Source organism: Nesoenas mayeri (assembly GCF_963082525.1).
Source record: "Nesoenas mayeri genome assembly, chromosome: 7".
Lineage (NCBI taxonomy): Eukaryota > Metazoa > Chordata > Aves > Columbiformes > Columbidae > Nesoenas > Nesoenas mayeri.
Window position 1 is genome coordinate 2,047,342 of NC_137551.1, and position 12,122 is coordinate 2,059,463.

At 48.9% G+C, this 12,122-nt stretch overlaps 1 protein-coding gene across 2 annotated transcripts in view; it reads right to left on the reverse strand.

Annotated features, from left to right (window-relative positions):
* The window catches only part of PTEN (phosphatase and tensin homolog), a 48,071-nt gene extending 38,684 nt beyond the window's left edge, over window positions 1–9,387 (reverse strand). Inside the window, exon 1 of one of the 2 annotated variants that reach the window (XM_080348289.1) lies at window positions 8,872–9,387. In XM_080348289.1, the coding sequence (XP_080204415.1) occupies window positions 8,872–8,950 (79 nt within the window). In that variant the 5' untranslated portion in view covers window positions 8,951–9,387. The remainder of the gene's footprint in view (window positions 1–8,871) is intronic. The other variant, XM_080348290.1, reaches the window with a different exon arrangement.
* Window positions 9,388–12,122: the final 2,735 nt, after the last annotated feature.

The window sequence follows — 12,122 nt, forward strand, 5'->3', positions numbered from 1 at the left end:
AAGTTTAAGAAGAAACTTCTTCTCAGTGAGGGTGGCAGAGCCTGGCCCAGGCTGCCCAGGGGGTTGTGGAGTCTCCTTCTGTGCAGACATTCCAACCCGCCTGGACACCTTCCTGTGTAACCTCATCTGGGTGTTCCTGCTCCATGGGGGGATTGCACTGGGTGAGCTTTCCAGGGCCCTTCCAACCCCTGACATTCTGAGATGCTGTGACAGGTCTGGAGAACTCCTCAGAATTCCTGCAGCGCAGAGAAGGAAAGCAGGAGATGCTGGAAGATGATACTGCCAGGTTGACTCGGGAACCAGCGACATCCTCAAGCCACCTCCACCCCATAGCGGAGCTTTTAGACCTGCGGACTATACTGCATTTGGGCAGCGTTCCCAGAGCAAGAGGCTTCATCTGTGAGGTATATGAAACGTGTCCTGGAGCTCTCAGCCATAGGGAGGCTTTGCTGAATAGTTAATAGTGTCAAGAAGATACCTAAAATAACCTACAGAATAAGCGAGTACCATTTCTTTCGCAAAACATGGGTATCAACCTCATAAACCTCAGAGTATAAACACTAAAAATAGTAACAGAAGCCTGAAAGAAGATGCTGTCTGCTCTATGGAAGAACTTGCTCCAACAAAGACTGAGGAAAAGATGCCTTAACCTTCCATTTCAACATGGTTTGGAATCACAAATGAAGATAGGAAAGCATGCAGATAGTAAAGGAAACACGAGCTTGTCGTGAAGAGCTGCAAATCCCTCTAAAATATTAATAGCTGATATTACAGAACACAAAGTAACCACCATTCTCATTAAGAAAAAGGCGAGAGCAAACAGGAGCATTAAAAAAATAATAATGAAACAGTACACTATATTATTCATATCAAATTTGATATGAACAACTCTTCAACTGAGGAATCGAATATTGGGCCCGAAGCCCTTCCTCAACTTCCAAGTCCACATCTGCAGCACTGAACAAAACCCTACAATCTCAACGTATTTCTAGAGATGAAAACAAGCAGAGGTCGCGTTAGGAAGGTTTTTTGTTTCCACTCCTCCTTTGGAAGAAGCCACATCCCATCCCATCCCATCCCATCACACGTATCCCCCATCCCAACTACCTGCAGCAACGCATCTGCAAGCAGATCTTCTCAAGAGGAGGCAACGTATACAAGGAGCTTGGCCATCGCCACCCAAGGAGCTTGGCCATCGCCACCCAAGGAGCTTGGCCATCGCACCTCAGTTGGAGATGCCCACCATGCAAAATTTACCTATTTTAACCAAAGAAGCAAACCGAACAGGAACCTTTTTAAGGCAGGATATGGGACCTCCCTGGTACGTGTTCTCAGCACGCTACCGCACTTCGCAGCATCCCCTTTAAAGAAGCACCGATGTGTACTTAAGCATATCCTAACCTCAAACACCCACAGAAAAAGACAAGAATTTTATTGAGTAAAAAGAAGCCAGCACAGAGAGTCACTACTTTGATATTTACTGACAGGAAGTGAAAAATGGCTCAGTCTCAACTATTTTTTGCAAGTCTGAAAGGACATCCAAAACTTTCAGAGACAAGGGAATTGAAAATAGCTATCGGGCTGGAGGACAAATATGGCACACTGAAAAGCTTTATGAAATACAAGCTAAAAATCTAGCATTTGTATGAATTTAGCAAACCTTAATTGAGGGGGCATGGGGATGGTGATCTAGGAGAAAATAAAGGCAAGCAGCAAAACAAGACATAAGCCAATCCTAACAAACCATTTCTCAACGAAAAAGCCCCAAGTAGATAATATTAGTTTCATTCTAATGAGATCTAGTGTTTTCTTCCTCTATATGTTAGTATAGGACGTTACTTCTCTAACTCACCCACGCAAAAAATTAAAGACTAAAAAAATACACAACTACTTTAATTCCAACCTGATATACACCCCAGCAACACAAAGAATTAAGCAGAGGCCTCGAAGAAAATTAATCATACAATTAAAAGCTATTATACCACAGCTCCACAAAGGCAGAATTAAGTTCCTAAAGATGTTTCTTGAGCACTCCACTATAAAAAACTGGATGTGAAGCAGTTTTTCTGCACTGCTGCACGTTGGGGCTGTTGGGCCTTCATCTTTCAAGGGAACAATGCCAGCGTTTGCAATCGTCATCATCCCAAACACACAGCAGTTGAGTTTCATCTTTTTAGCTGCACAGTCAATTAGCATTTGAATCACAGAGCCCACTACATTAGCCACATTGCCTAAAAATCCTTATTAAGAAAACTTGGATTTATGCGGCATGATACGAGGCCTAATTGCACGATGATTTACTTCCACCTTGCAACACTTCTTTTTTCAGGGCCTCATAGGCGAGAGGGTAAAGGAGGGAGATGAAATATAGGAGAAAAGCTTGAATTAGAAACCAGAACAAGGCTTTGTTTGTATCTGAAATATCAATCTGGGACTTAGATACATTCAAAAACGAACAGCAATCTCTGACCCCCAAATAGAGCCAACCACCCACAAAGCATTCGTGTTTCAGAAAAGATCCTGCTCTACGGGGCCACTTACAAATGTTCCCATATTGTAAAATAAATTCCCTTCTTACAGGCTGGAAATCACCACCTCAGTAACTCATGTGAACGCACAAACGTGTCCAGCTTTAATTCCCAAACATCACAAGAGCCCACAACTACCCTGATATTAATTTCAGCCGAGGTATCAGGCATATGCAGCAATCACTACTCACAACTCCATCCTACACCCCATTCACCCCTCTGAAACAGTCACACAATAATTAACCTTCACTCTCCACCCTACATTAGGCACAGTAAATGAACAGAAACCATGTGTAGCTCCCAATTCCAGATTACTCGCTGGATGCTCAAGCTAGAAAGGAGGTGGGCTTTAAAAGGGAGCTCGCTATGACTAATGACAGCAACTTTGGTCTGTAACGTAATTAAGGGATTTGACAGCTCAGCTGCCTATCCCCTCCCTTTTCTTCCAGTTTGTTCTAACACAACTATTGTCCCTTAAGTCATCACACAAGAGCCATTTTCTTGTTTAAACGTGTTGTAAGGAAAGACTCCAGGCTAAGGTAGCAGGGGTGTAATTTGTTGCCACATTAATAGTCCATAAGCTGACAAAACTAATCCATTAAAAATATCGTTTCCTTTAAGAAACTATTCAGAGATTCACAACTGGCAAAAGCAACTCGGTAGACAGAAATTTCAACTTTACAGTTATTGCATTGTGAAGTTTAGTTTTGGCACGGCCTTACGTTCTTTAGCATGGTTTTTTTAACATAATGTGTTAATGAAACATGTTCCGGCAGTCATACTATTATTGAACAAATGATATCAAATGCTTCCCCAACAAAAAAAGATCACAGGATCATAGAATAGTTTGGGTTGGAAGGGACCTTCAAAGGCCATCTAGTCCAACCCCCCTGCAACGCACAGGGATTTCAGTGTCCAAATCATCCTACAGGGATATCATGGAGTCAATGGAAGTCACATGTAATTACCTTGAGGACAGAAAGGCCCTTCTGACTGTTCCCAGTTCCTAGAAAGATGCACTTGGAAAATTCCCCAGCCTCCTTCAGGACTTAAGTTGGACCCAGTGTGGACGCACATCCAACCAGTTACACCGAGAGCTAAACCGCAGGCTTAAGGGGTGGGATTTTCACAAGTCCTGAGCGCTGACCTAACTGTCCTCACCAAAGTCATTGACCAGCCTCAAAGATAATTTCTCAAGGGTCTCAAATGCCAACAACACCTCCTCAGTCTTAATATATGAGATAATGACAACAAACTTGGGTTTTTCCTTAAAAAAAGGAGAGTTTAAAATGAGTATCAGTCCTAGTAAAGCTTGCACTTCATTCAGCATTTTCGGAAGGTTTAACAGCAAAGCTTTGGATGTTCTGAAAATTACACACACTTAACTAAGCTTACAAATTTCAGCAAAGATTAGCTTGTGTTTTTTTCTAAAAAGCCACGGTTTAAGAACATTTCCTAAGGTGTTCCCATGAGCTGTATTCCTCAGTTTACACCTTTTGCCCATGTAAAATTGCGCACAAGCAGTTATTTTTTAACTTCATGTTTAGCTTGCGCAAACAATCTCCAGCAATGCTGCACATTGATTAAAAACTTCTGATGATGCAAGATCGAGGAGGTTCATTGGGAAGCCTGTGTTACATTTAAGGAAGCGCAAAGAGACGAGCTGTAATTTGTCCAGCATCTTTAAGCCCCTTTTCGAGCAGCTGCGGTGGCAAAGAGGGGCAGAAAGGGCTGCGGTAGTTGCACAACCAAGCGCTTGCTTGGACAGCGCGAGTTTTGTGCGTAGGTTTGGACCATCAAACAATGCTATCCGCAAATATGCACGTCCTATGGCAACATGTCAAAGGGGTTTGGGTTTGTTTAGGTTGTGAGAAAAAGCGATCCAGCACGTCTCTAACCCCAGAAGAGAAAATGCATGAACACACTTGCATCCATCCCCACCTTGCTTCTCCACCTGGATTATTCAAAGATTTTTAGCCTTGCTAAGTGCAGAAAGACTTAATTTTCTTAAGATCAAATACATCCTGCAGCAAGCAACTGAAATGATTCTATGATTCTAAGCAGGGAGCTGGATCAAACTCGGAGAAGTCCCCAGCCTGTACCATTTTGCTGCTGTCAATGAGACTCATTCGATGAACTCACAGCAAAACCAGCACTAAGTCCTCATCCAAAAGCCAAGACCATCGCAGGCTCCAGGAGCAAAACGAGTCTGTCGGGCTCTGACCAGTAACATCATTTACTCCAGAACAAAGAAATACTTTGCCACCAATAAACTGTGTTGCCAGTTCATTTCTTCTAGTTTCTTCTGAATTCTTAGTGCGCTCGTGCGCAAGAAAAACTTGTCACAAAACATCCAAGAAACTTCCATTTTAAAATGAAACCAAATATTTCAAACGAACGGCGTTTCTAAGTCGGGCTCTATTTTTAAATGCGGTACGTACCTCACGTCACTAATTCGTTTTTTTTTCCTGGAAGCTGAGCCATTTTGAGTGAAGTCACATAGTTTAATATTTCGTTACAAATGCAAAGAGCTTTAGGACTGCAAATAACATAAAGCAGCACGATACTCTAAGAAGCTTCCGCTTGCAATTTTAGCCTTCTATGCTAAAAACTACACACAAGGCTCGTAAACAAACTGCACCCAGCATCTAATCTTTACTGAATATTGCTGCAGTTTATATCACTATGTAGGTCACGAGCTACAGATGCTTCAATTAAGCATGAGGGTAGGCATGCTCTGCCCTATGCTCAGCCTAAATGGCCATTTTCATGCATAACAGAAGGCCTGGAAATCTGAGACAAAGCTTAACCAAAGCTATAATGGGCACGAGGAACGGTTACACAAATTTTCCCCCTTTAGTCTCCAATAGTTAAGCCACTTGCTAAACTCGGTTGTGCACGAGCCTCTCAAGACACAAGGAACCAACGCAACGTGCAAGACGTTGTCTCTTCACTGTCCTCTGCTATAAAATGGTCAACAAGCAAGCTGCATCATTTCAGATATATCAACGATGATACTGCCTTGGAAAACGTAGCGGTCATTGCATCATAAAGAAACGCAGCCATTCATCCAAACTTTCCTTCTCTTTCACACCAAAAGGTATCCAGTATTATCGAAATAGAAATCCAAATATATCAGGAATAAATACAACATCCGAAAGTATGAAAAAGATTAAGTTTAAAACCCCTTCTGCTTCTAATTGCAAAGTATTTTTTTCCGAGAGGTGTATAAAAAGATTGTTCAAAGAACACTTGATTCAATGAAAAGTAACATCAGTATGTTTTTTAAAGACCCTTGTTTCCTAACTAGCACACGGGACTATTTCCACATTGTGTATGTAAAGCTACTGGTTTTGAGAAGTCACTGTTTCCCCTTCCTAAAATCCTACATTATCCACACAGGAAGAATTCTTAACCAAGTGGTCAGGAAGCCAGAGTCCCAAGCCTTATGTGCTGTACCACACGTATTAATAATATATAACAATAATAATAACAGTAGTAATAATAATAATAGTAAATCCGCACCAGCTTTAACAGGATTCAGTAGAGCGGTGCTCAAAGGGGACTTTGGCGCTCCTGCCCCAACCCAGCCTGCCTTTTGGCACTCCAGTATTCCCTGCAACACCTCGGGACAACCAGCTGTGACCAAAATGTACACATCACAAGTCTTTGTCCACCTGAGACACAAACCCTCTCCCAAAGATCAGTAGAAGACAAGACACACGACTGAATATAAACTGGACATCAGGCACCTCACCTGGATTCACCGCAGATTCACTTGATTCTCCACCTCCCAAAGCCCAGGTTGTCATCACCAGCGACTATTTTGGAGCCACCACCTCTGAACTATTTGTACAGAAATACTTCCTGCAGGGGGAATCCACACCTCTGGCTCCCACATCCCAGCTAAATGCCCTAATCACTGGGCTATGCAACTCCTGTCAACCTTTCTCTATTAGCTTGACAGAAGCAGCTACCCTGAAATAACCAGTAATCTCTAACAGAGGACACGAGGTGCACAGGGAAGCAAAGCCAACCAACGGCAGGAATGCGGATGGTTGCTTGTTTCAGTCTCAACGTCTTAAGCTCCAGCATACGACAAGAAATACCTTTGAGAACTTAAACCCCAGCCCTCCTGCATTGCCCCACATGCCTTCCCTAACAGCGTGGTCTTCCTTAGCTCTCCAACCACGCCATGTCAGATAACCCCCAGTTTGGTCCTCCACCTATGTAACAAATATATAGGTTATTTTCCAAATCCCATCAAAGCCCTGCAAAATGAACGTCTCCAAGAAGCCTGCGCAAAGCGATAAAACACTAAACTTTTGCTTCTGCGGCAATGTCAGCCTTCAAGCAAAGCCATTATACTGTACAGGCAGCAGTCTTCAGTCATTATCTGTTCAAAATGTGCAGCTACAAAAAACAGCTTCCAAAGGTATTTTTGCAATCATGAAAAAGCCACCTTTTCTATCAATGCCATTAATTTCACTACAAAATTGCAGCTAGCCACTTCTTTTAAAAAATTAGTCTAAGCCTGGCGATCAGTGGCCTACTTTTAATGCAAAATGCTAAGAATAGAATTAGCAAGACAAAACAAGTGAAAAATAAGCAATAAATTCCATTTGACATACCATTAGCAACCTTAAGCGAGAAATCCAGACTCAACATTGACCAATTTTCTTGCTGGGAGCAGATGACTGGTGAAAAAGATCTGTTTGAGTCGGAAAATCTCTCCCCACCAATGGCACATCTGGGCAAAGATCCATGAAACACCAGACTCTTCAGCTTCCAAAACCTCATCATTTTGTCACCATTTAACTCTTTTCATAACCCTGAAGTCCCTGGCACTCGGAGGAGCAAAAACTTTAAGTCCAGCTTCTGTCGGCAGGTCAGCGCTAAGTGCTGCGCTGGCCTAAGTCAGCGTTACAACTGCCCTAGTTGTAGGTCAACCAAACAACTAAGTGCAAACAAGCAAGTACACAAGCCTAATATTATATTTTTTATCAGTACCACAAATAGAATGCAGGAATTACATACCAGAGCCACTGCTTTTTAACGAAAAGCTTAGCAGCCCCTTGCTGAAGTCAAGAACCTTTCAGGCTGCTTTAAAGCCACCGAAGTTTTAGGCCAAGGCTTAATGCAACAGCACGAGCTCTGCACTAGTTACAGATGTTAGCGGGTTTGATCCTGGATTTATCTGTAACATTTGCTATGCCAGGAGCATGACTGCTCCAAAGAACAATGAATTTCACCCTGACCGTGTTGCAGAACAGAAAGCACTCTCTCTATAGGGATAAGTCAAGCTCTGAATACTACTGTCAATATTAATTTTTCCTAGGACAGTTCTGATTTTTAAGCAAAGTTCTTGCTACAAAACCTCTCAAACCCAATGATTTTTCTCCACCACAAAGACCATGCCCGTGGGACAGCCGCTACATACCATGAACTCTGCAAGGGATTCAAAACTAAACATCTGCCCACTGCCACTACAGCACATCTGTCTGAAAGGTGACCAAAACCATACACGAGCAATGCTCCTCTACCATTGTAACTGCACGCTAATTACACACTCCAGAATTACAATCCTCCTCGACGACACCCAACATGCTCTCATTTGTAACACATCCTCGTGTTTACTGTATCTGAGATTATGTCAAAACGTGGTTCACACATCGTGTTAGGAAAAAAAGAGTTGTCTTTTTTTAAGAAAGAAAAATTTGGTGGAAGCAACTGCCACTTCTTGTCATCGAGAACCTTGCTGCACTGTACTGCAACCGAGCACAAGCTCTGCTGTGCTGAATGGATGGAAATCAGGGCAGAGGACACAGGCTTCGCCTCTCCTGCCGCGCAGACTAAAGCAATAGGCCTGCCACGATCATACTTGCAATTCAAGCCGTTACTAAATCAAAAATTAAAACAAAAAAATAGAAAGTGCTCTGGACGTGAGTCACGGCAGGACAGGCATATTTGCTATGAGCCGAAAAATCAACACAGGCAGAGATAAGTGGCAGCCCCGCGGTGCTCCGGAGCAAGCGGGGGCTCCCGGGCCGGGGGGGGGACAGCAGCTCCACGACACGGGGGTGGCAGCAGGCGGGCCACGGAGCGCTAACGTTAATCCTTGGCCATCGCGGAGCTCCCGTTAATCCGCCCCGGCTGCCGGGCCCCGGCTCGGCGGCCGCCCGGACAAAAGGAGGCCGAGGCGGCGGGGGAGGGCGCGGCGGCCCGGGCGAGCCCCGGCGGGCTCCCGGCGGAGCGGCGGCGTTAGGTAACCGCCGCGCAGGTCTGATGCAATCGCTGTACGTGCAGCGCCCGGTGCCGGGCCCCGTCCCCGCCGGGAGGATACAGGTCAGGTCCAGGTCGAAGCCATCCTCCTGGTATCGCCTTTTGTTCCTGCTGACGATCTCTTTGATGATGGCGGTCATGTCTGGCAGCCGGGGGCCGCTCCGGGACAGCGCGCTGGGGGCGGGCGGCGGGGCGCGGGGCCGGGAGGCGGCGGCGGGCCAGCGGCCACCGGGCGGCCCCGGGCGCGGGGCCTGCAGCGCCGGCGGCTCAGCCCCGGGCGGGCCCGCCTCCCCCCGCGGCGGCGGCGGCGGCGGCTCCCGGCGGCGGCGGCTGCCCCCTCCTCCTCCTCCTCCTGCCGCCGCTGCGCCGAGCGGGGCGGGAGCAGCGGCGGCGGCGGCCGAGCAGGGAGGGTCCGGAGCCGGGCCGAGTCCCTGAGGGTGCCGCCGCCGCCGCCGTCTTTGAGGCGAGCGAGGCGGAGGCGGAGAGAGCAGCTCTCCGGCGCTCCGGGCCCCAGCAATGGTGACAGCAGCGCGGGGCGCCCCCCCGGCCCGGCCCCGCTCCGCCCCGCTCCGCTCCCCGCCCGGGGCGGCGGCGGCGGCGGTAGCGGCGGCGGGCCCGGAGCCGCGCGGTGGGGCCGCGCCGCCGGGCGGGCGGGCGGGCGCTCCGCGGCGGGGCGGCAGCAGCGGCAGCAGCGGCGGCGGCTCCTCAGGGCGTGCGGGCCGGCGGCGCGGCCTGGCTCATCACCCCCGGCCTGCTCCGCGCCCAGCAGCGCCGCGCCAGCGCTAGACTCCCATCATGGCTGCAGCTTCCGAGAGCGGACGCAGCGCCGCCCCGCCCCCTCCGCCACCTCCGCCGCATAGACAAAGTAGTCCCCCGCGAACCGGCGAGCCACCGCCCCGTGCCACCTCGCCGCCGCGCCGCGCCGCCTCCCTCGCTCCAACACGCCGTCCCGCCCGCCCCTGGCCGCGCCGCACCCAACCCCCGTCCCGCGGCGGGGAAGAAGGAGGCGGCGGGCGGAGGGATACGGGAGGCACGGAGAGAGAGAGAGAGAGAGAGAGAGGGAGGGAGGGAGAAACGCCGCCGCGCGAGCGGCGGTGCTGCGACGGGTCACGTGGGCGGCCCGCTGCGCTCGCGGCGGCCCCTCCCCCGCGGGCGGAAGTGGCCGGGCCGGGCCCCGCCCCCCGCCCCCCGCCCCCCGGCGCCGCCACCGGGCCCGGCCCTGAGGGGAGCGGCGCGGCGCGGCGCGGTAGCGCCGGGTGCCGCGCTGGGTCCTGCGCTGGGCGCTCCCGCCGCCTGCGAGCGGCCGGGGGTCGGACCGGAGCGCGGGTCGCTGCGGCAAAGGCCGCGCCCAGGGCGAGCGGTGGTGCGGGGAACGGACACGGTGCGGCCCCCGACCCCCGTGCGGGGTGTCACCCCGTGGCCGGGGGGCGACTCGTCCGTCCCCCCTCTCCGCCGCCGCGCTGGGTTCCCGGTGAATCCGAGCGGCCTGGGCCGGCTGGGAGCCGCTGCCCGCCCTCCCGCCGCCGTCCATGAGCACCTACCGCCCCCTGCAGCCGCCTGGCCCGGCGCGGGGCAGCCAGCGGGGCGGCACCTGCGGCCCCGGGGCGCCCGGAGCCGGGCGGGGGCTGGAGATGTAGACCTAACACCTCGTGGATACATTCAACTTTGCATTGAGCTGCAGCTTTACTCGGCGTGCCTGTAGATAAGGGTAGCAGCAAACAACCATTGCAGCCTAAAGAACGTTTTTAAAATTAAAATAAGTACCAAAGCCTCATATTTGTTCTGAAACAGTTTATTTTGTGGGGCTTTGCGTCCCACTCCTTCCCCCGTGGATCACAGTTATCCTGGCAGGGAAAAGCGCTCTCTCTGCATCTCCGCATGAGCCTTCTGGAAAACCTCAGTGCTTACAACTCTCCAGCCTTTGAGAATTGCTGCTGCTAACGATTCGCAGGAAAATTATGGTTCAGGTAGCCTGTCACAGCCTGAGTTGCTGAATACGGACGCTGGCTGTAGTCTCAGTTATTATCAGTTTCTTTTTTAGAGTTCGGTAGGGCGTGTTTTGGGGGTTTTAGTGTGTGATGTTTCTTCCCTTCTGTGCGCAGACAGGTAGAATTTTAGCCTACTGGGGTAATACAAAGCAACATTTTAAAGTGGCTTGGAATGTCTGACTTCTGTAAAGCATCACGAATGGAATCTGCTGGAAATTACCATCTCCCCTGTCTGCGAAGGGATCAGCTTGCTAGGTCGTACATTTGAAGAAACAGGGATACTAGACAAATTCATAATTTGCCCTCCTCAAAAATACTGTCTTCGTTCTCTTGTTGGACAGTGAGTAACGTGAGGACATCCCATGGAGGTCAAAGATAACGCACCTTCGAAGGGATCAAGAAGGCAGTAGTTTGTTTTATAAAGGACAATTCCAAAATGCCAGAGGGAACAGAAATGAAAGGAAAACGAAACCACTTCCTATACAACTAGAAAAGAGACACCGTGGAAATGACCAGCCCGATGGGAAGAGGGGAACTCATGCACCCCTTTTTTCTTCTCTCCATGAAAAACCAGGCAGGTATCTCCCTAAAGAACAGATCCTGGGTTTAATTCATACACCCACCTGCAATGTTTCGGAGGCTGGTAGGGAAAGACACCTTGCCAAAGAAACTTAGAGCTGCCAGACCCCAGCGAAGACTGGGAAATCTCTCCATGGTTTCCTTAGTAATCGCATTGCCCAGGGAATGGCCAACAAATATGTTTGAGTGGGGCAGCATGGAGAAAAATAGGGCTTGCATATTAGCTGGACGCTATGGGGAAGTGGTTAATAAGCAAGTCTGGTAAGTAGGAAAAACTGGATAAAGCGTAGTACTCCATGTGCCTGAGAAGAGATATTAAATAGCAATTTTTGCATACATAAATTAGGCAATACTTTACAAAACTTCTCCTCTCTGAGGAACAGCAAAAAGGAATTCAAAATTGCAAGATAAATTCAGCGTCTCGTTCCGTCTTCAAACAGCTTTTCAGAGGGGTGCTGAAGTCTGGCTGGAGCAGGAGGCAGGGGAGGGTGAAATGCTACGCTTTGCCTTTAAGGGTTCAAAATAAATTGGAGCGTAATAAGGTGGAGGGATTTCCTGGGTTGCTGCACCATCCAGCCTTTGCAAACGCTATATTATATAATTCCTTTCATCAATGTCTCAAGTTTCATCTTAAGATCTTTGGCCACTATTATTCCCACCGGGAAGCGGTTGCCAGAACCTTCTTCCGATTTTCATGCTAAATATATTTGTGACTGGTTTCTAGGCATTTATTCTTGGGCCAGAA